At 45.2% G+C, this 23067-nt stretch overlaps 1 protein-coding gene across 1 annotated transcript; it reads left to right on the top strand.

Annotated features, from left to right (window-relative positions):
- The first annotated feature begins 1486 nt into the window (after window positions 1-1486).
- On the top strand, window positions 1487-22191 carry SCT (secretin). Its single transcript, XM_050955970.1, has 5 exons — window positions 1487-1575; window positions 3392-3496; window positions 5536-5640; window positions 7967-8107; window positions 22083-22191. The coding sequence occupies exons 1-5, from the start codon at window positions 1487-1489 to the stop codon at window positions 22189-22191; spliced, it is 549 nt and encodes a 182-aa protein (XP_050811927.1).
- The last annotated feature ends 876 nt before the right edge of the window (window positions 22192-23067 follow it).

The following is a 23067-nucleotide window of genomic DNA, read 5'->3' as shown; positions in this document are numbered from 1 at the left end:
TTCCCAAGCCCTAACCAGTTGACCATCCTTCCTTTCTAAACACCATTGATGAGCAATGTGAAGTCTAGATTAGTGCATGTGTCTGCCTTCCTTTTTTGTAACCTCTTAGAACAAGGGTACAGAAAGAGACTGGGGAATGTTTCACGGGTTCTATGTGAAAGACCCACATAATGGTGAGATATGGATATAATTAATAGAAAGTGTGCCATCTACTGGTATATAAGAACACATAGCACCATTCGTAAATGTGTAAATTCAATAAAATTGTGAACTCACCTGCAGTGCATAACAAGTACAGCTCAGGATGATGACAGCCGGAGAAGCAGGCTGCAGAAAATAAGCATAGACAAGGGGAATGGGCCACTGCTTATATATGAGACACATTCCCATCCATGAGATGGGCAGTAAGCTAAAGGAATTTGTTCTGATGGCATGGGCTTCGGAAAGGAGCTGTTTGGGTGTCTGCTGGTTAAGGGGTGATACTTCTAACTAGAATTTAGTGAAGCTGAGGTATTCTTTCTGTGGGATTCTGGGGAACAGGGAGGCCAGTACATATCTAGCCTGCTTAGACAGAGCTCACTGAAAGGAACCTCTCATGTATTAAGCACTCACTGCAGGCTGTCACTGTCCACTTCCTCCTTCTCCATTTTATCAGCATGGAGTAGAACATGCTTCTCCTCCCGTGGCTTTCCTGTGATCTTGCCTTCTCTGAGGGATTTTTGTCCTTATTTATGCTATGGCTATACCCCAATGTCCATAAAACATCTCATGCTCCAACTGCAGGTGATCATCTTTCAGAGTTTTTTAAAAAATTAAACAATACATGTATAAACATCTGCCTGAAAATTTTCCTTGAAGGTGCAGATGCTGAGACTGGCTACTCACCCCTTTCTAGTGTCAAGTGGATGCTTGCACATGGCTATGAGCACTGGCAAACCCCTAGCTTGTGCAGATGAATTATAGTGTTGCATATGCTTTTTTGCCTGACAGTTTGAAATATTAGACTTGGATTTCTTATAGGTATTTTGGCAGCTGAATGTGTTCAGTGGTAGTGAATTTTCTTTTTAATCTTCTCATTTCTAAATATATGGCCAAATTCATCCCTGGAGTTTTGACTTAGATCCAGTTACAACAGAGTGGGATTTGCTCCATTGTGTTATGGCCCAGACGTATTACCAGTCTAGTCATTCTATATTGCGCTGAATCCCAACATTAAAACATCCAACCTGTGGTTTCACTGGGGCATATAGAATACAAATAGCTTGTAATTTACTGACTGGGCAAATTATTTGGGTCTGTTCATCTTTTACGTTTCACAGAATGCTCTTTCTGTTGGCAAGAACCACCTTATGTCATTACAATGGTGTTATTAGCGTAGCAATACAGCAATATCTGGCGCTGTGCAATCGGTAAATTGTTCCAAACAAATAACAGGGTCATTCATTTTACTGCTCACAAAACCTAGTGCTTCATTTCAGGAGACATCATGGCCTCCCTGCTGACTGGACTCTGGCAGCTAGTTATTTCTGTGGTTGTCCTGTCTCAGCTCTCGGCAACGTTTCCTGCTCTGGAGAGGTAAGAATCCTTTTGGGACTTCATTTCCCTTCTTCTTTCCATGACTTTCTGTTCTAAGGATCCAGCAGCTAGAAAACTAAGGTCTTGTCTACATACAGAAGTTGCAACTGTTTTTGTTTTTTTTAACTGATTTGGTTAAACCGGTGCAAGATTTTGTGTGGACACTCTTATTTTGGCAGTCAGAACAGAATAAGCTAAACTGAAATGACCCACTCACTCTTCAACCAATTTAAGTGCCTACACAAAAGTTTGCACCAGTGGAACTAAATTAGGTCTTGTCTACATAACAAATTCATGGGGAAATTAGTACAAAATAGCTAGGGTGTTAATTTAAAGCACAGTAGCTATTCTGCACTTGCTCCCTGTGTGCATATGCTTATTCCACGCTAAGAGTGCCTTTGTATAGATTAGTTTAGTTTAGTCCAACCAACTGCTGACAAAACATTGGTAGTGCCAGGCCCTCAGCCACGGTAAATCAGTGAGACTCCACTGAAGTAGAGCCCCTGAGGGTCTGACCCTACAGCCCCTCAGGGGTGATAGTATGTGCACACTGGACATTTCTTTACAGTGAAACATTCATTTAAGTGAGGTGTGTTTTTTGTTTTGAAGAAGTTCTTTGCTACACCAAGTATCATTACCTGATTTACATAATGCCAAAGCATGCCAGATATTTCAGTAGACCTGTAGAGATCCTTGCCCCAAAGAGACACTGTAGTGGCCCAATCTTGAGAATCCCATCTCTCTCAGGCACAGGTGCTGGAACTAGGGGTGTGGGGTGAAGGGGTGCTGCAGCACCCCCTGACTTGAAGAGGTTTCCATTATACACAGGGCTTACAGTTTGGTTCAGTGGCTCTCAGCATTTCCACTATACAAATTGTTCCAGTACCCCTGCTCTCAGGTACTTATATGTACCCTATTACCCTACCACCTCAGAGTCTTTGTTGTATTTCTCCTCACAGCACCCCTGTGGAGATAGGACAGTACCTTCCCCATTTTACAGATGGGGAACTACAGCACAGAAAGGCTAAGCAACTAACCCACCATCACACAGGAAGCCTTGGGGATGTTTGTCCCTCCTTTTTATAATTTCAGTCCCCCTGGGAAAAATTCCTAGCTGTGACCAAGACCACAAACAGTCTGTGTGGAAGGATATTCCTTGTTGGTTTTTAAATCACCTGTTGAACTTCCTTTGTTTTCCCGCACTGCTTGATGGCTCTGTTTACTGCTTAAATGGAAATTCAGGCAAGCACACATTCCTTGGTTTAGGACAGACCTGACTTCGGCCTGGGCAGTGCTATGGGGTTTGGAACATGTGTTAATAACATCATACAGGGAAACTTATAACGTCACACACAATGTTGCCACACTCATTTTACCACGACAACTGACCAGCAGATTATGAGTTTTCAAATGATACCTCACAAGGCATACTTTATAGAAAGATTACTACACCAGTGTGTAGGGTGTGAACACAGGGTGTATTCCATCACACGTGGTGATGGGCAGGCTCTTCTAAATCTAGCTAGAAAGGAACATAAGACATTTCAATTTTCTGATTAGTTTAAAATATATTTAAATCTCTAAATACTTGCTCCTTTTATGTTTTGAACTTTTGCCTTTTCACCCTCCTTCCCTCACCCCTACTTGGAACGTTTCCGTTTCACATTGTGGGCCAAGGTAATTATGATTTCTATTAATGGTTAGCTGTGGTGCTGCCTCCCAGCCTTCCCCCTCTCCCAAAGGGATGGTTTTAAACACCCACTCCATCCAAAGCATGGCATTGTGCCCATTTTGGTTTTCTGTTCTAAACTCCCAGGGCTCAGAGACATGCCGACGGGGTATTTAACAGTGAACTCAGCAAGATGAATGAAAATGCCTATGTGCAGAAGTTAGTCAAATCTCTCGTGGGCCTCAATCAAAGGTAAAAAATACTGGTTCTTCCCTGTTTCGTTCTGTTGTGACCTCTGAACTCCAAAGTGTAAAAAGATCAGGATGAGCCTTAAAAAAAGAGACTATAGCTTGGTCTAGAGAGCAAGCCAGTCAAATACTAGCAAGCAAAGTGCCTGGCCTTCTCTGGAGCCTGATTCCAAATGTGAGGCCAGATCCTCAGGTGCACCTTGGGTTCCTGAAACCTCCGTCCCGACAGCACCCAGAAGCCAGCTCAGCTGCTGCAAAAGCTAAAGCGGTCTCAGGACTGCTCTAACACACTGGAATTGACCCCACAAGGGGCTCTTAATGGCCCATTACTTCCAACAAGAGGGGGGCTAGGAGAGAGTGGCATAGAGCCAGCTAAGCCACAGGTGATTTCCTTCCACACGGGAAGCCCCAACTGCTGCTTCAGGACAGCTTCAAATTCTCTAGGTGAATCCTTTGGTAGCCAGAGCAGCCCAAAGGGGAGCCAGCATGGGGCAGAATCCAGCCCTAGTGCTTCAGGGACAAACCCTGCCTTGCATGCAACCAGGTCTGACTCTAGAGAGCTCATTCGTCAGCCCTGCAGAGCCCACTCAGGCGTAGCTCCCTCTGAACACACTGGGAAGGAGTTTTGCCTGAGGAGGGCTGGAATAAGGACTTCCCCTTTCCCCTTGGGTGTTTATGCCAACGGAGGCGTGGTGTGTTGCTTTACACTTACAATTCCAAGCCTGAAGTAACAAGGGAAAAAGCAGAGACAGTCTGCTGCCTTCTCCTCTTCATTGCATGTAAGACTAAGGGGCTAAATCATCACTCACCCAATGTGGCTACACACCTGGGGGAAAAAAGTTATCCCTTAGAAGGGTTTCTTACCCTGTATGTCCCTTGGGGCAGGGACCTTTTTATTTTTGCTCTGTCTGGGCAGTGCCTAGCACAATGGGGTCTCGGTCCGTGACGAGGGCTCCTAGACACCACTGCAATACAAATAATAAGGTATGGTGCTCTCTTACTCCCCTACATGGGATACCAACATTTCAGGTCACAGCACTGGTGGGAGAGCAGCTTCTGCAGGGCCAGTCCTCCCCTTCCAGAGCAGGTAGGGGGTGGGAAGGAGCAGGGAGTGGTGCAGCCTTGGCTCTGAACCCCCATAGGCTGAGCTGAGCTGGTGTGAAGGGGGAAGGGAACTGCTCTAATGGTGTAGTCCAGTAGCAGGCTGCTTCCTCCGTGGAGCAAGTCTGAGAGTCACAATTCCCTCCCTGGTGTGCTCCTGGACCACACAGCTGCGCATGGCCACTTATCCAGGGCAGGTGGTAAAGTGACAATCTAGCCCAAGGTTTGTAACTTTATACAGATGCCAATATTTCAAAGCTGTCGTTAAGGAACAGGGGGAAGTGACACACCATTTAACTCCCTCAAAATTCATGCAACTAGATAAGTGGGCTGTAGCCCACAAAAGCTTATGCTCAAATAAATATGTTAGTCTCTAATGTGCCACAAGTACTCCTGTTCTTTTTGCTAGATATCAGAGTGGTAGCTGTGTTAGTTTGTATCCACACAAACAATGAGGAGTCTGGTGGCACCTTAAAGACTAAGACATTTATTTTGGCATAAGCTTTTGTGGGTAATTTGTTAGTTTTTAAGGTGCCACTGGACTTCTCATTGTTTTTATGCAACTAGATGATGTTTTTGTGGGGGGGTGGGGGTGAGGAGGGGAATAGCACCTTTATTTTTAAAAAAATTGATCATCCTTTCTAAATACAAACAGCTGACTTGATCATATGTCATCTAGAGTAAGCCGTATGCCAGTATAGAACTGTTCCTTTTCAGTTACCTATGTCAGTGCATAATTAATACACACAAGAGAGGCAACTTGTCTCTCCTTTAAGTTCTGATCCCGTGGGTCAATCCTAATACACAGTGTTGGGAGCAGGAGCCTATCTGAGCAGGAAAGGCCCACCTGTGCAGCAGTTACAGATGCAATCCAAGTCCCTTAGAAGAGAGAGAGCAGTCTCAGGGCAAGCACATTTGTTTTCTCTCTTTCCGGAAGCGCAGGTACCAGAGGCACTCTGATGGCATGTTCACCAGCGAACTCAGCAAGATGAGAGGAAACGCTCAGGTTCAGAAACTAATCAAGTCTCTGGTGGGCTACAAGCGCAGGTAACAAATACATATACTAGGAAAGGAAAGTGACTTATTGGCAATTCAATCTGTTACAGGCGTCAGCTTACAGCTAGAAAACAGGCAGCCAGAATGCAGAGTGACAGATACCCATCCTCCAGGGAGAGAGAGCAGTATGTACTTCCCGGACTTCTGAAAGCTTCAGACACCAGAGCTAGCTCTGTATTTTCCCCACCCATTCACTACTACTGCTGATCCTACCCTGACTGCCTGTGTCTGATGTACAGTCACAGGCATGTAAACACCCCTCTGCAACATTACCCTGCCCACTTGTGTGTTATTAATGGCAATGCTGGTAGCATCACATATTAAGGTTGCCCAACACATCTCATCATAAGATGCGTCTGCAGTTACAGAGAATAAGAGAGAGAGTTTGTCCTGAAGAGCTTACAGTCTAAATAAACCAGGCAGACACACGGTGGGTGGGCAAACAGAGGTGAAATGATTTGCCCAAGGTCACATGGTAGGTCTGTAGCAGAGCTGGGAACAGAACAGAGATCTCCCAAGTACCCGTCCAATGCCTTTTCCATTGCCCCACCTGTCAAGTCTTGCCTTTTATATCAATTTTCAGCTACAGAGAGCAGAGACTGTCTTTTTCTATCAGCCGAGGTGTTGAGCTACCGAGCACCCCCTGAAGTCAGTCAGGTCACGTGTGTCCATGCAATACCTAATGCAATGGGCCCCAATCTAAGTCAGGTGACTAGACGCTTAGTACAATACTATCCACCCCTGCCCCACCCCTGGGCTCTAGCAAATAACTAGAGCACAAAGATCAATGGAAGCATTAAGGCCTAATTCAGTCCTGGCCTTTTCCTCAAGGATAGAGCCTCCTCAGATAACAAAATACTTCCTTCCCAGTTCCCCCCCGGAGGCATTTTGTTTTTCCTGGGAGGTTCACCTCTAGTGTGATCCCTGCAGATGCATTAGATTTTAGTTTCAAGATGCTGTATGGGTGCTCTTGGGGATGATGGCGCGGAAGTTAAGTCATTCCTCCCTAGGTTGGCTGCCTACTGTGAAGAATGTATGTTCTGGAAAACCAATCAGGATGTAGAATGGAGCTGGGATAGGTGACACAAGGATAAGATGTATTAAAAACAGAGGACCACATCTTCAAGAGGATGTAAATCGGCATACTCCATTGAGAATCTGGGCCAGGGTCTCGTCACAATGAGCTAGGCACCAAGGAAGGGGATTTTCATAGGTTTCATAGAGTTTAAGCCTAGAAGGGACCATTAGATCATCTAGTCTGACCTCCTGTATAGCACAGCTCATGAAATTCCACCCAAATATCCCTCCATTGAGCCCAGTGATTTTCATTCCTGAAATGCTTTGGTTTGACTAAGCTGTAGTGTGCCAAAGGCAAAGAACAGGAGAGACTGAGGTGCACCACTATGTGAGGCCCCTGCAATGGCAGGGAATTGATTGGGTGAGATGTGCCCACATGATCCCATCATGTGACCCATACCCATGCTGCAGAGGAAGAGAGGCAATATTGAGAAGCAATGTTATCCTTCAAACACTTGCTTTGTCTCCCAGCAGTGCAGAACACCTGCAGCTCCCACTAAACTCCCTGGGATTTGCTGGATCTCAGCCCTTGTTAAAAATAAGGCTAACCTCGGTAAAGTCTGAGCTGAATCAACATATCAGCTCATTGCTAAACAGTTCCATAATTTACTGGCGCAGACCATTATCAGTGATCTTTAGGGCACCTGAACAAGCCAATCTGAATTAAAATTTGTTGCCTGAGTTGAGCAGGATACATGTTTATCTCAGCTTGTTACAAAGATAACATTCAGCACAACGATTGAGCTGAGTTTTGGCATGCTTTAAGCTTTTTTACAGCATGGGAGATTTAGGTTGAATATTAGGAAAAAAATTCTCACTAATTTTTGGTCACTTTTTCACAAGAATAATTAAGCACTTGAATAGGTTACCAAGGGAGGTTGTGGAATCCCCATAATTGGACGTCTTTAAAGAACAGGTTAGACAAAACACTGGTCAGGGATGGACTAGGTTTACTTGGTCCTGCCTCAGTGTGGGGAGGGTATGAGTGGGCCCAGATGACCACTTGAGGTTCCTTCCAATCCTATATTTCTATGTAGGCATTTTCACATAAAAGTCAGCACCTCAGCTGATATAAATCTGACTTCAGTGGAGCTCTCCCAATATACACCAGCTGAGGATCATTGTCTTTAAGAACTGGTAGGACAGCAAGTTAAGGAGGAATATTGCAAGAATCAAGTAGGTAAGTAATGTGCAGATGGAAGAATAAGCCTTAGCTTTGTATATTTGTACTCTTGTGTAGTAGTGTCCCCGAATCATCTGGACTGAAGGAGCAGGTGGAAGACTCTGGCTTTATTGATCATGCTGAAAATGACTTGGGCTCCAAAGAGAAGCTCACTAAACTAAAGGCTTTCCTGCACCACGTACAGAATCTCAGAGGAAGGTAAGGGGAAAACTCAGTATTATTTCCTTACTTTGCTGTACCTTTTTGATACTGCAAAGCCTCAGGCTTGGTCTCTCCACTAAGTAATCCCCACGGACCATACCTGGTCAAGGGAAGGGAAAGGAACTCCCACTGGCAGGGCTACTGAGGGACATAGCAAGCCATCCTTTGGTGGTCTTTTCTCGGGGCATCACTATTTCCCCATCTCTTCTCTCCTGCTCATCCCTGTTTGTGACCATTGACCCATATAGTAACTCTAGGCATGTAAGGATACTGTGCATCTTTCTCCAGAGCTAACATCTACAATGGATTAGAAGATCAGTTTATAAAGACATGTTGCAAGATTTAGGCCACTGTTTCCTTGCCTTATCATTCCTGTTGTGTCAGATGAGGTTATGATAATCCTGGATTTTTATTTCCATGTCTCAAATTTCATATTTATGTAAATGTGTCCCGTATATTAGGAGACAGATAAGCCACACAAAACCAACTCTAACAGCCTCTCTCTGCTGCCACTCCTGTTCCCCAGCTGGGGTGTAGCTAGAGACACTGTCTGGTTCTTTGACCGCTACAGTGCACCTATACGTACTTGAAGTAGACCTGATATTTTGACCAATACAATCATTAGCATAGGAGGATTCAGCTATCTAACTATAGCCTGTCCTCTGCTAGTGTGCAAGGGGAAGATGGTCATAGAAGGAAAATCATTCCTCTTGCTTCAATACTACAAATAAGGCAGAATCCTTCCACACTACACAGGAATACACTGGGAGGAATGCCGGCTTCATTGTTGAGCATATCCAGCCCCCTACTCCAGCTGGCTAGCACATATACTGCCGTCAGCAGCCAGGGAGATCTGAGCACAATTTTCCCCTATTCAGAGGATCAGCAAAGTAGATTTCTGTTTGAGAGGAAGCATTTACCAGCATTGCTGTTTGTCTTTGCTATATTGGCTTCCTCTCCCCAGAACAGAATTGAGCTCCCAGAATAGCAGCAGCAAGTTATTTAAAGACCCAAACTTTTTGCCCTAGAAAATTAATAAAAATTTTCAATTACACCTCTACCTCGATATAACGCTGTCCTCAGGAGCCAAAAAATCTTAACGTGTTATAGGTGAAACCGCGTTAAATCAAACTTGCTTTGATCCACCAGAGTGTGCAGCCCCACCCCGCCCCCGGAGCACTGCTTTACCACCTTATATCCGAATTTATGTTATATCAGGTTGCAATATATTGTGGTAGAGGTGTATATGTGCCTTCCACATGTGCCTTCACTTCACCTATGTCACCACTGCAAGAGGCCTTCACGCCCAGCTGCAGCACGTCCCATCAATAATCAGGCAGGGAAGTATTGGGGAGGTCAGTTTGATATGGCATCAGAAGTCATTGCTTCTACATGTCACAACTGCAGCCTAGCAGGAGGTGGCAAGGCAATTGGTGCTAATCTGTGAACACAATGGAGATAGCCCCTGTAATGCCATGCTTACTTGCAGTATATTATTCAGCTGCTAAATGTCTCTGTTCCAGGCAGCATGCAGTCCTTGCTAAATAAGGAGCCAAAACTGGGACTCAAGCTGTACGGGAACTTGTTTTGTTTGTGTCAGTTGTTGTAGCTGTTTTCTTTACTATACTTCTCTGGTTTAAGAAACGCTAGGGTGCCATATATCATGGCATCCTTTGGAAACAGAAGGAAACAGGCTGTCACTGTATATTAAGATACAGGGGAATCAGTGTAACCTTCAGGAACTGGCATTACTCAAGATGTCAGATCACAACCTCTTGTTCACAGCAGCTCAGCTTTTGCTTGAAAAACATTCCCCACAAGCAGGTGGCATGGGTGATATTAACAGTACTCTTCCCACCTCTCCTCCAAATCAGTGATGAGGTGGACGGCTCTGAAGGATTAATCCATCTGGATATACCAAGGACACATGAGACCGGCAGCTCTTACGATGACTTTTGCTTCATGTGGTTATACCAGAGCTTTCTGAATGATAGGTATGTACGGTGTGTTTCTACTCTATCAGCAAGGATAACCTAGACTGATTGTGGTACTCGTATGGCCTTCATTATCATAGCATCTGAGTGGCTCCCGAGCCACATGCAGCTCTTCAGAGGTTAATACGTGGCTCCTTGCATAGACGCTGACTCCAGGGCTGGAGCTACAGACACCAACACTCCAATGTGCTGTGGGGAGCTCACTGCTCAACCCCCTGCTCTGCCCCAGGACCAGCCCCCACTCCACCCCTTCCCCCAAGGCCCCTGCTCCTTCCCCCAAGCCTGCCATGCCTTCGCTCCCCCCTCTTTTCCTTCCATTGGCTTCAATGGAATGATTCACATGAGCAAAGCTGTGCATTTGTTTAGCATGGGATTTACAAAAGCACCTATGTGATTTAGGAGCACTAATCCTATTGACTACATGACATAGGACCGCATTTACAAAGTTATTTGGGCATTTAAAGATGCAGATAGGTGCCTAGGCACTTCAGGCATTCTCAAAGCATCTTAGATGCCTAAGGCCAGTTGATTTCAGTTATTAGTTAGGCTTAGCTGCTTTTCAAAATCCCACTGGGAGCCTCTCAGCATCTTTAGGCACTTAAATACCTTTGAAATCTGACTCTAAGTCACTTTGGAAAATCTTACCTTTATGAGCTTTGCAGAACTGGGTCTTGAGCTCATAGTTTCAAGACGAGGGAAAAAATGCACAGCTGAGCTGACGAGTTCTGTGCTAATGGACTCAAGGGATGGTAATTAAGGTTTGTAGTGTTTTGAAAAAATGGGAGTTAATTGTAATGCAATTAAGGCCAATTCCTTAGGTCTCATATTGTAAATGTGATCCTGCGATAGGATCGCTATTAAATTCTCATAGAGGCAATGGTTAGCCTCAAAAGACAATGTACAAGAGAGGAAAATGAACTGGATTCTGTACATAGAATCATAGATTATTAGGGTTGGAAGGGACCTCAGGAGATCATCTAGTTCAATCCCTTGCTCAAAGCAGGACCAATCCCCAAATGGCCCCCTCAAGATTGCACTCACAACCCTCAAACGACTGAGCTATAAGTCATGTTGACTTCAGTGGTCTTAAGTGCTTTGCTGAATCAGGGTCTTAGTGAGGTTTACATGAGCTTGTAACTGGGGGACAATCCCCTTAAGGGTAGCAGGGACAAGGAGGTTAGTCAACACCTGTTTGTGATGTGTCCTTTTAAGGTTCCTGGGATTTTTAGAGTGGACGAAGTGCAGGAGATGGGAGAGAGGAGGATGGTCCCAGAGGAATAGTTAATACTTTGGGAAAACCCAGGCTATTGTTTCCTTAAGGGCCTATTCTTCATGCTAGATGGTGACATCTCATGCCTGGGTACCATATGTCACTCATTTTAGACTCAAAGTTGAGGCTTGAGCCTGCAAATACTTATCAAGGGTTCTGCCCACATGAATCCCAATGGGACTATTCCCACAAGCCAGCATTCACAGGGTCACAGCCTGAACTTTACACAGAACCTTGGTGTACCGCACTATTATCATCAGTGACATTTAACACTAAAGCTGCTGGGACTGAGTCTCAGCTGTATGAATCAAAATAGCTCAATTGCCCTCCAAGGACTTACAGCAATTGAGGATCTGATCCAGAGAAAGTTTTAAACACATTTAAACTAAATCAAACTTTCATCATTGCTCATCTCCTCCTGGAATGTATTACTGTTGCTTTGTCTCTTATTTTGGGTCTGTCACAATTTTTTACATCCAGTGTCATCCTGCAAAGGCCTGCATGTATGAGAGGTTGTTTGCATAGGGGTGAGGGACAATTCCATAGCTGAAACACAAGTCAGCATTCAGAGTAGCAGCCGTGTTAGTCTGTATCGGCAAAAAGAACAGGAGTACTTGTGGCACCTTAGAGACTTACAAATTTATTTCAGCACAATCTTTCGTGGGCTACAGCCCACTTCATCGGATGCATGTAGTCAGCATGTAGCTATCACCATAGAAATGCACTTAAATTCTATGCGATTCTTCAGGCTAATTCTGATGTTTTGCTTTTGGAGATCTGAGCACATACGACACTCAGTTTCACCTTCTAACATCAATCTTTGAGATCGATGGCTAAAAAAACCCACCCTGTATGAGGTTGTTATTAAAACTAAATAATATGGGGGGAAATAAATATTTCTCTGATTGTAGAGAGGCTAGATCTAACATTCTGGACAAGCCATCTTCTACTTCTTGTAGAAAAGTCTAACTATTCTAACTCAATTTCTATAGCATCTTTATTTAGTTTTCTGAATTTGAAATATTCTGAGCCAGATCATTCTTATTTAATGTTTAAAGTTACTGGCATTGCCACAAAGATGGTCTCTTTTTTCTTATTGGCATTTTTATCAACCATCCCAGTCCCCTTAGGAGAGAGAAGGGAGGTCTTGTGGTTAAGGAACTGGACAGGTACTCAGGAGATCTACACTAAGTTTCTGGTTCTGCCACAGACTTCCTGTGTGATCTTGGGCAAGTCATGTAGCCTGGTCTACACTCAAAATTCAGGTCACTATGGTGATGGATCTCAGGGGTGTGAAAAATCCACACCCCTAGAGTGCCGAAGCTATGCCAACCTAATCCCTGGTGTGGCCGAAGCTATATTGACAGAAGAATGCTTCCCATCAGTCTAGCTATGTCGCTCAGGGAGGTGGTGTTCCTATAGTAGAGGAAAAGCCTCTTCTGTCTCAGTAGGATGTGTCTATACCACAGGGTTTTCGCAGCATAGCTATGATGCTGTAGTTATGCCGCTATAGTCCCTGCAGTGTAGACATGGCCTCGCTGTGCCTTAGCTCCTCCATCTGTAAAATGGGGATAATACTTGCCTTCTCCTACCCTTTGCCCAGTTTGTCCTTTTAGGTAGTAAGTATTTTGGGACAGCAACTGCCTCTTATTTTGTGTTTGTGCAGTGCCTAGTACAATGGGACCTATTCTGGCTGTAGTCTGCCACCATCAGGCGGATGATGATAATTTGGGGCAACTGGCAGGTGTTTCGTTTTACTTTTTTCCTTAACTTTGTAACTCAGTCTCATCGCCATCCTCTAGTCCACTTCCCCTGTGGAATCTCAGATACTTCCCTGTTGTTTGTCCTAATACAGACTGTCCAAGAGTGATGCAAGAGAAGCCACTCAGATGATGGGCCAATACATTTGCCCAGCCTCCAAACCACTGACTGAAGAGATGAAGGCAGAAGTGCCTGTTCTAGACTAGAAGTGAAGGGGACAACAGCAGCCAAACCTCTCCATAAACTGCAGCATGGTGGGGTGGGTTCCGTGTGCAGCTTACAAATAAATAAGGAAGCTTTTGAATCTGGTTCAAGAGTAAATGATGGGATCAGAAACCGCCAAAATAACAGTAAAGCATGTAATCAAGGGCACTGTGTGTATTGGTGTAAAATAGAAGGTGGGGTTAGTAGATGGTGCATGAATGATGGAAGCAGCTTACACAGTACTGCTCCAGGCCTGTCTGCTTCTAAATTTTAATAAAGATTCTTCAGCAGCTGTTGTGCTTTGGCTTGTGTTTTGGTTCCTCTGGTCAAGTACCAGGAAGCAGTTGAGAATACAGGAGGAAGGCTGCTATGCATAGCACTGTGGGGATTGCTAGGTCAGGACAAGAATTGTCCCTCCCTCTCTCCCGCATAACTATATATGTGTATGCGCATGCATGCGCGCACACACACACAGCGGTCTAGTGAAGTCAGTAGATTTAGCCCAGCTGAAGATCTGACCCTCTTTGTTCATCAAGGTCTCACCCTTACTCTGATTCCCCAATGTTAGAAAGACAGAGCAGGAGACATCACACAGACAAAGAGATCAGTGCTTTTGTTTAAACAGAAAATGTCAGATGGGTGGTGGGTTTTGTGACAAAGATCTCCGTGAGAACTATACTACACTGATGACAGCTACATATGGATCAATTTCCAATCCATTCTGCCCTTCTGTTTACAGGACTGGTCTTCTAGCAGTTAGAGACAGGCACTATAGCCAACTGAAAAGCAGAAATTCATTCTTAATACTCAAGTTTGTACATGCTGCTTATGTCACACTGCATGGTTTTGATGCTGTTTCCTTGTAAAGATCAGGGGATCTACTTCTAATGCAAAAAGAACTAAATTCAACTATCATCTCTAAACATTAGGTGGCTAAAGAACATAAGAACAGCCGTACCGGGTCAGACCAAAGGTCCATCTAGCCCAGTATCCTGTCTACCAACAGTGGCCAATGCCAGGTGCCCCAGAGGGAGTGAACCTAACAGGCAATGATCAAGAGATCTCTCTCCTGACATCCATCTCCACCCTCTGATAAACAGAGGTTAGGGACACCATTCCTTACCCATCCTGGCCAATAGCCATTTACATACTGTACAGATCATTCCTTGTTGTCTACAAGACTGTTTATGATGTAGCTCATCAGAAAATTACCATTCATTTTTCTTTCAGAGACATTTACAAAGCAGTTAGTCTTACACAAACATATGTCCTTTCCCTTAATGTAGCACTGAAGAACCATTTCCATGTCTCACAGGCCAGCTTCCATTTATTGCAGCATGTGGGAAACCATGCTGCTGTAACTTTCTATTACCAAAACGTTAGAAAAATCTCAAAGGAATATTTGGAAATATTTATGTGGTTAAATCACTAAAAGCAGCATGGCTAAAATTTTCAAACCTGGCTTTGACAGCACCTTGACTGGGATTTTCAGAGCAGCGTAAGTGAATTAGGTGCCCTAAGCCCATTGAAATTCAGTCCTAAATGTTTAATTAAGTGCCTAAAACATGGAACTGGACTCTTCAAAGCTTGCTTATATTCAGACATAGCCTGAATTCAGCCAGAGTCCAGCAATTGTTCTAGTGTTAAACCCTAAGAGTTTGTTTTCACTAGGAAATGTAATCATGTTTAAACATGCTTTAACAATTGAGTTAGCTGGTACAATGCTAACCTTGCCCTTGTCTGCGGTGATCAGTCAGTCAAGTCAGATTCTGCATTGTGCCAGCTAGACATGATGCTGAATGGGACTTGCACTGCCCTAAATTGGCCAGTTAGCACGGTGCCAGCTAACTCAATGGCTGAAAAGCAAATTTAAGAGATGATTACATTCCTGGCGAGGAAGGTGCCTCAGTGGACCAGCTGAGCTTATTGGCGTTTACCCCGATTACAAGAATTATCCTAATTAGATCTACAGTTAAGGGCCAGCACTAGTGCTGGCTATCGATGAATGAATCAGGGTTATCCCCAAGTGCAGATAAGGCCTAACTTTAGGTCCCCAAGTTTGAACATTTTAGCCCAGGTGAAGAGCAGTGAATACAAGGCATTGTCATTCTGCACTCATTTAAAAGGGAATGAAGTCACTTTCCTGTTTATATGACTCTGTCTCTGTCTCCCACGAAAAGACAAGCTGAGTTTTGGATGATGCAGGCACCTAAGAGACAGAGGAAAAGAAAGAAAAATGATGTAAAAATGATGTGCTGTTATATTGCCAAGTGTAGAACAAGGATTAAGATGAAAGAAGCAAATATCAGCTTCAGAATTGTTGTTAGATTGGAAATCACCACCAGCAGCATGTAAAGAAGCAGAGGACTCCATGCAAAACACAAGGCAAAAAAGCATGTATTACTCAGCCCTCCCCACCAAAAAATAATCCTCAGGACAGAAGGAATGCCCATAATGTTTGCCAAGTGGGGTGCATATTGAGAAGAGAGTTTCAAATTAGATTTCCCATACTCCTTTCTGTATTGAAAACCCCATTATGAGAAATTGCTTTCAAACTCCACAGCAGAAATAAGAACTGACCTAATCATTGTAGGTAAAAGACATGGTGAAATGTAATCTCCAAAAGCCAAGAGCAAAACTAAGCCAAACCTGTAGCGGGGGTGGGGAGGAAGACTGCAAAGATCCTGGTCTTTTCAGCAAGAAGAAACTCCACTACTTGTGGCTAAACTGATGATTGTTTTAGTATAGTGTATACTCTCCTTAGTCAGAGTTATAGAAGAAGGATGTTCCAGCAGTTAAGCCACTTGACTGGGACTCTGGAAACCTGGGTTCACATCACAGACTACTTGTATGACCTTGGGGAAGTCACTTAAGGGTCTGTCTTTTCTACCCAGGCTTAAGCAGCCCCACTGCAAACCCCTACCCGAGCTACCATCCCCTCACTGGTTCTGTGCCCACCCACATGGGTCACTATGGTTTCTGGGGAAACATCCCATAGTTCTCTGCGCTGCAGTAAACTGATCCTCTCCAATTCTTCCCCAGTGAATTGTAGGAGACAGTTTGTCCTTCTGGGACACAGGGGAATTGTAGGAAGGCACTGGAGGACTATCAGCAGCACTCAGGGATTTAGCCTGCATCTGCACTGCAGTGTGGGCAGGTTACCAGCCAGGGGTAAAGCAGCATTCAGGTTTTAGCCTAAAGCCCTAGGCAAGTCAGTCAGTCTGGGCTGAAAGCACCACTAAACTCCAGTGAGCAACACGTGTGTGGAAGGGAGAGAGGCTAAGGGTGACACCCAAGTGAGAGCCCAGGTTAACTCTCAGGGCATGGCTACACTTGCAGATGTAGAGCACTTTGAGTTAAACCAGTGTTCGTAGAGCGCAGTAGGGAAAGTGCTGCAGTCTGTCCACACTGACAGCTGACAGTGCACTGGTGTGGCCACATTAGCAGCTCTTGCAATGGCCACAGAGAGCAGTGCATTGTGGTAGCTATCCCAGCATGCCTGCAACGTGCTTTTCAAATGGGGCGTGGTGTAGGGTGGAGTGTGACAGGGAGTGTGTTGTGTGTATGTGGGGGGAGAGATATTGGGTTTTTTGGGGGGCTGAGAGCATGTCAGCGCGCTATCTTGTAAGTTCAGACAGCAGCAGACCTCCCACGCCCCCCCACAGCCTCTCTCTCTCACACACAGCATTCCACAGTAATGGTTGCTTTGCCTCGGAGCAGATAAGCATGCCGGCTGTCAAATGGAGCTGTCAAAGGGCATATCCAAAACAATGACAAGAGTGGCCACTTGATTTAAGGGGATATGGGACGTTTCTGGAGGCTGATCAGAATGCAGTAATGCAACACCTCGTTCACACTGACGCTGGGGTGCTCCAGCGGAGGCACATCAAACATTAGTCTACTTGCCGAGGTGGAGCACCAGGAGCACTCTAGCCGTGGAGTCAGAGCACCATACATGCCTTGCCAGTGTGGAGGGGTAGTGAGCTAGTCTGCCCGGGGCTCCTTTAATGCGCTGTAACTTGCAAGTGTAGCCAAGTCGTAAGTGAAGACAGACACTTAGAAGTCACAGGGAAATGAGTTCCCGCCCCCAGGGAATATGATTAAAACAAGAAGTTTTGTTCAAATTTTAGCTGACAGTTTCGAATTTCCATTAAACCATAAAAGTACTGAAACCTCCTTTTTATTTTATTTTTTTGGCTTTTTATAAAAAAAAATCAGAAATTTGGAGAAAGCAGCCATTTTCCAAAGGTTTTGTTTAATCAAAATCCAGTTTTCCATGGAAAAAGTGTACTGAGACAAAGATTTTCAACCAGCCCCCACACCTCATCTATTCACCTTATTTCCCCATGTTTAACTCTTCAGGTCAGAGTATCCAGTACCGGGTTCAATGGTGCCCACCCTCTGCTCTGCCCCAAGGCCCTGTCCCTCATCAGCCTCTTCCCCCCAAAGGTCACACCCATCGCTCACTCCTTTCCGCCCCCTCCCCACCTTGCAAGTGCTGGGCGGGGCCTTGGGGGAAGAGGTCGCGTAGGGGTGGGGCCTCAGGGCAGAATGCAGGTGGAGTGTGGGGGAGGGGCCACAGTCCCACTACCAGGGCTCACAAAAGGGTCATCTGGCCCTGAGAGTATGTCATTGTGTGTGTATGCACAGTGCCCAGCACAATGGGACCTGATTGCAGATGGGGACATAATAAAGGTTTAGTCATAGATATCATCCTAAGATACAAATTGCAAAGAGTCAGGAAAGTAACAAGTTCAAATGAACAATCGATCAACCATTTCACAGCAAGCTCTCAAGTTCCTCGCTTTGTAAGGTACTTCGTTACCTCACCATTCCGTTACTGAGATTAAGCCTATTTTCACACTCATCTAGTCTCATTCTCAGTGAATTTTTTTCTATTAATGATTCTCATAAATGAATCATACCTACTAACAAAACCCACCATATTCTCCGCAGCCCCCAAGACCTCTATCCTGAAAGTGGCAGCCTTTTCTTGTGAAGTAAATACCTAGCATTCCACAGAGAATCCAGTCTGCTGCGTGACCGGCTCACTACAGCAATCAATCCTTTTAAACATCTTTAGCCAATGCGTGCACCACACAAAGAAACATTAAAAGGAATTAACACTTGAGGACAATGGCTTGTTATGAGAATGCAGAATTCTGGGTATAATAAAAGCTTTGCTGATCTTCAAGCACAAGCCACAAAACATTGCTGTAAAATTCCTCTTAGAAAAAGTTTGCCATGTGCAGTGTGACAGCCTATAACCACAATTTCACCCCCTTTACAAGACTATGGTGAATTTTGTATAAAGTATGCCTTGTGAGGCATCATTTGAAAACGGATAATTCACTGGTCATTATTGCCCTGGTAAAATAAGTGTGGCAACATTGTAGGTAAAGTTATAAAAAATTCTACTGTATGACATTACTGAGACATATTCCAGATCTGGGGAAACAGCCACAAACCAGTTCCTCATGGCTACACTTGCACTTCAAAGCGCTGCCACGGCAGCGCTTTGAAGTTTCGAGTGTGGTCGCAGCGGCCAGCGCTGGGAGAGAGCTTCTCCCAGCGCTGCACGTTTCTCCACATCCTCTACAGGTGTAGCTTGCAGCACTGGGAGCCGTGCTCCAAGCGCTGCGGCACTGTTTACACTGAGGCTTTACAGCGCTGTATCTTGCAGCGCTCAAGGGGGTGTTTTTTTCACACCCCTGAGAGCGAAAGTTGCAGTGCTGTAACAGCACCAGTGCAGCCATGGCCTCTGAGACAAAAGGCAAACTGATGCCTCAGCAAGTTATCAACAAAATCAAATGGACCATCACCTGGTTAAGTGGCCATCCCTCAGCAGGAAAAACTGGCATGAGTGAGAAATTTACACTTTGTCTCCTGACCCCCAGCTGGAGATGATTCTCAAAGAAGAGAATAAGAATGGGGAACAGGTTGCCCCCAAAATATTCCTTCCTTTCTCTCCATCCTCTGCAACCACAATACCTAGGGAACAAAGTAACAGCTCTGGACTGAGGGAGGGATCCTGTCTGAAACTAATTCAGCCAGTAAGACTGCTGAAGCATGTGCTGAGAGATCTTTTGCTTTGAATTCATGTAGCTAGTTAAGTTAGGTATAGCTGCGTTTTACCTTTAATTTCTTTGTAACCAATTCTGACTTTTATGCCTCATTACTTGTAACCACTTAAAGTCTGTCTGTAGTTAATAAACTTGTTTTATTATTTTATCTAAACCAGTGTGTTTGGACTGAAGTGTTTGGGGAAATCCTACCTGAGATAACAGAATTTGTGCATATAATATTAATGAAATGATGGATTTATAGGAGCTTGTATTGTCCGGGAGAGGGCTGGGCTGTACAAAACACACGTTTCTGGGGGAACATCTGAGGCTGGAATTGCTGGTGTTGCTCTCGAGTGTAATTCATGAGTAGCTGTCCATAGCACTCATACAGAATAGCTGGGAGTAATTTACATGCTGGAGGCTGTGTGAGAGCAGACCAGGTAGATGCTCTCACAGTAAAGCAGTGTAAAAGGCATCCCTGGCTGGAGAATTGAGGGAACACAGCTGTTCCACGGTCCAGATTGTACCCTGGTAAGTCACAAGCAGTCAGATGAAATCCAAAGGAAAGGCAGGGAAGAAAAGCTAAAAGTTGTTTTATTTGTATTATGGTAGTACCTCAAGATTTCACCTAAGGGCATTGTACTTGAAATGCTGCAGCTTCACTGCTGTAGCACTTCAACGTAGACAATAACTATGCTGAAAGGAAGGTTTGCACTCATTGGCATAAGTAATCCGCCTCTGTGAGAAGTTGACAGAAGATTGTCTACAACCGGGGTTAGGTGGGCTTAACTACGTCATTCAGGAGTGTGGATTTTTCACATCTGAGTGATGTAGCCTGGGTCAATCTAACTTTTTAGTGTAGACCAGGCCTGAATGAGGGCCTCAGTGTGCTAGGTGCTGTACATACACATAGTAAGAGACAGTCCCTACCCTTAGGAGCTTACAATTAAATAGACATGACCAAAAAAAAAAGAGATTATTATCCCCATTTTACAGATGGAGAACTGAGGCAGAGAGAGTTTAAGTGACTTGCCCAGGGTCACCAGGACTCTGACAGAGCAAGGTATTAAACCCTGATTTCCTGAGTGACAGTCCAGGACCTTAAACAGAGAGCCATCCTCTCTCATTTTCCCAGCCCAATGCTTTAGCCACAAGACCAATCCTCCTCTTCAAGTGCAGTAAAATCAGTGGCACTCAACCTTTCCAGACTACTGTACCCTTTTCAGGAGTCTGATTTATCTTGTGCGCCCGCAAGTTACCTCTCACTTAAAAACTACTTGCTTACAAAATCAGACACAAAAATACAAAAGTGTCACAGCGCACTATCACTGAAACACTGATGACTCTCATTTTTACAATATAATTATGAAATAAATCATTTAGAATATAAATATTGTACTTACATTTCAGTGTATAGGTTAAAGAGCAGTATAAACAAGTCGTTGTCTGTATGAAATTTTTAGTTTGTACTGACATCGCTAGTGTTTTTATGTAGCCTGTTGTAAAACTGGGCAAATATCTAGAGGAGTTGATGGACCCCCTGGAAAAATCTCTGCGTGCCCCAAGAGGTACATATACTCCTGGTTGAGAACCACTGCAGTAAATCAATAGTGCATGCATTCTTCTGCTACAGCTTCCAGGCATTCACCCTTTCACTTCAATGATCCTTTTAATGAGATTTTTTAAACCTTATTTAGAAGTTTTAGGTTTACAAATCCTTGCCAAGTAAATATAAGAGACAAAACAATATTGATTACAACAGTGAGCTTTTTGTTCAGAGAAACATCAGACTAGTAATATCAGGTCTCTATTTAACAGGGTGTTACCATAATGCAGAGAAAGCCTCTTTATACAAATGAGATTTTAAAACATATATTCCTCTATTGTGCAATTGTCTCACTAAATAGCATCTTTTTTGTTAGTAACTCCCATCACTCTGACATGGTGCATGATCATATGGGGATCGACAGCAGTCACTGACCTATTCACACTCCAGTAGTTTTTAAAGAGAGACAAAAGGAAACTTCCTATGATAGAATTCAAATACTCTGAATTCTCCAGTGCCTTTCAGGCCCAAGGGTCGCAAAATACTTTTGCAGATACGGCAACCTGCAGCATTTGTAAAAGTGATCAGCAATTCTGGGTGCCCAGCTTGAAACAGTTTAAAGAGCACTGATTTTCATAAAGTGCTGAGCACCAGCTCTCTGAAATCAGCCTCCCTCAAAGGCATCTCAGGTCGGGCAGCCAAAAATACTTGTCACTTTTGAAAATTTAGGCCTCCTAACATCCCTCTGAAGCAGATACGTTTATGAACATTTTACAAATGTGTGTGTGTGGTGGGGGGGACACAGAGGAGCAGATTTGCTCAGACCACCAAAGAAAGAAGCGGTAGAACTAGTAGGAGAACAGAGGCTTCCTGCTGGTCCAAACAAAGCAGGAGTTCTGGCTCCCAATCCATTGCACTACCAAGATCTTTCACTGTAGTTAAACATCCCAGAGAGCTATGCAACATATTGTAATAAGAAGCAGGAGGCAGGGCCAGCTCCAGGCACCAGCATTCCAAGCAGGTGCTTGGGGTGGCAGTCTGCAAGAGGGTGGCAGTCAGTGTGTTTTTGCCCCCAAGCAGCGCGCTGAATTGTCAGTGTGCCCTTAGGGCGGCATGGGTGTTTCCGTGGCAGCTTCTATGTTCAGCTGTCCGCGGCAGCGCAGCTTTTGGTCTTCCGGCTGAAGACAGAAGCTGCCACTGAATTGCCAGCCCACCGCGGAAAACGCACATGCCCGCCCTAAGGGCACATGGATTGCCCCCACCTTCTGCCGGCGGGCAATTCAGTGCACTGCTTGGGGCAGCAAAACAGTAGAAGCCAGCCCCTGGCAGGAGGAGAGCATAGAGAATGTGCTGGAGAACACGCAGGGCCGGTGCAAGGATGTTTGTGCCCTTCCACCTTGGGCCCTCCTCTCCCCTCCCCTGCCCTCCCCTTGCCCCTGCCCTGAGGCGCCCCCCCCGTGTCAGCTCCCCCCCTCCGCCCTGAGGTGTCCCCCTTGCAGCAGCTCCCCACCCTCCACCTGAGGCACCCCCCCCGTCCCAGCTCACCCCTGCTCCGCGCACGAGGACCCAGAACACGCCATTGCTGCTTCACTTCTCCCGCCTCTCAGGCTTGCGCTGCCAATCAGTTTAGCCGCCGCAAGTCTGGGAGGCAGGAGAAGTGAAGCAGCCATGGCATGCCTCAGGGAGGAGATGGGGCAGGGGAGAACTGGGGCAGGGAGTTCCCCTGCCTGCCACTCCCCCCCCCTTACTTGCTGCAGGCGGCCCTCCTCACGCTCCCTTGCCCCAGCTCCCTCCGCCTAAATGCTGGCGGCGACCAGGGCGGCTGAAGATCTGGCCGCCGCGGTCGCTGCCAAAGGAAAACGGCACCCCCCAAATCCTAGCACCCTAGGCAACCGCCTAGGTTGCCTAAATGGTTGCACCGGCCCTGAGAACACGGCTTGCTATGGAGCTGAGCACAGACCTGATGTGGGGCTTGCACAGGACAGTGCTGGCCAGTAGCCGAATTGAGATCTGACACAGAAGATTTGCTTCAGCCCATATTATTTCTGCCATGAAACCTCCCCATGAAGTAGGGTAACCAGATAGCAACTGTGAAAAAAAACAGGACAGGGAGTGAG

The sequence above is a fragment of the Gopherus flavomarginatus genome, chromosome 5 (genome assembly GCF_025201925.1).
Source record: "Gopherus flavomarginatus isolate rGopFla2 chromosome 5, rGopFla2.mat.asm, whole genome shotgun sequence".
Classification (NCBI taxonomy): domain Eukaryota; kingdom Metazoa; phylum Chordata; order Testudines; family Testudinidae; genus Gopherus; species Gopherus flavomarginatus.
Note: the sequence above shows the minus strand (reverse complement) of the source record. Positions and strands in the feature narration are given on the sequence as shown.

Excerpts from the sequence above, each read along its gene's own strand:
- SCT (XM_050955970.1), top strand. The coding sequence starts at position 1,487 with ATGGCCTCCCTGCTGACTGGACTCTGGCAGCTAGTTATTTCTGTGGTT. Across the intron at positions 5,641-7,966 it reads CTGGTGGGCTACAAGCGCAG|TAGTGTCCCCGAATCATCTG; the intron begins GTAACAAATACA and ends ACTCTTGTGTAG. Across the intron at positions 8,108-22,082 it reads GTACAGAATCTCAGAGGAAG|CTTCTATGTTCAGCTGTCCG; the intron begins GTAAGGGGAAAA and ends TTTCCGTGGCAG.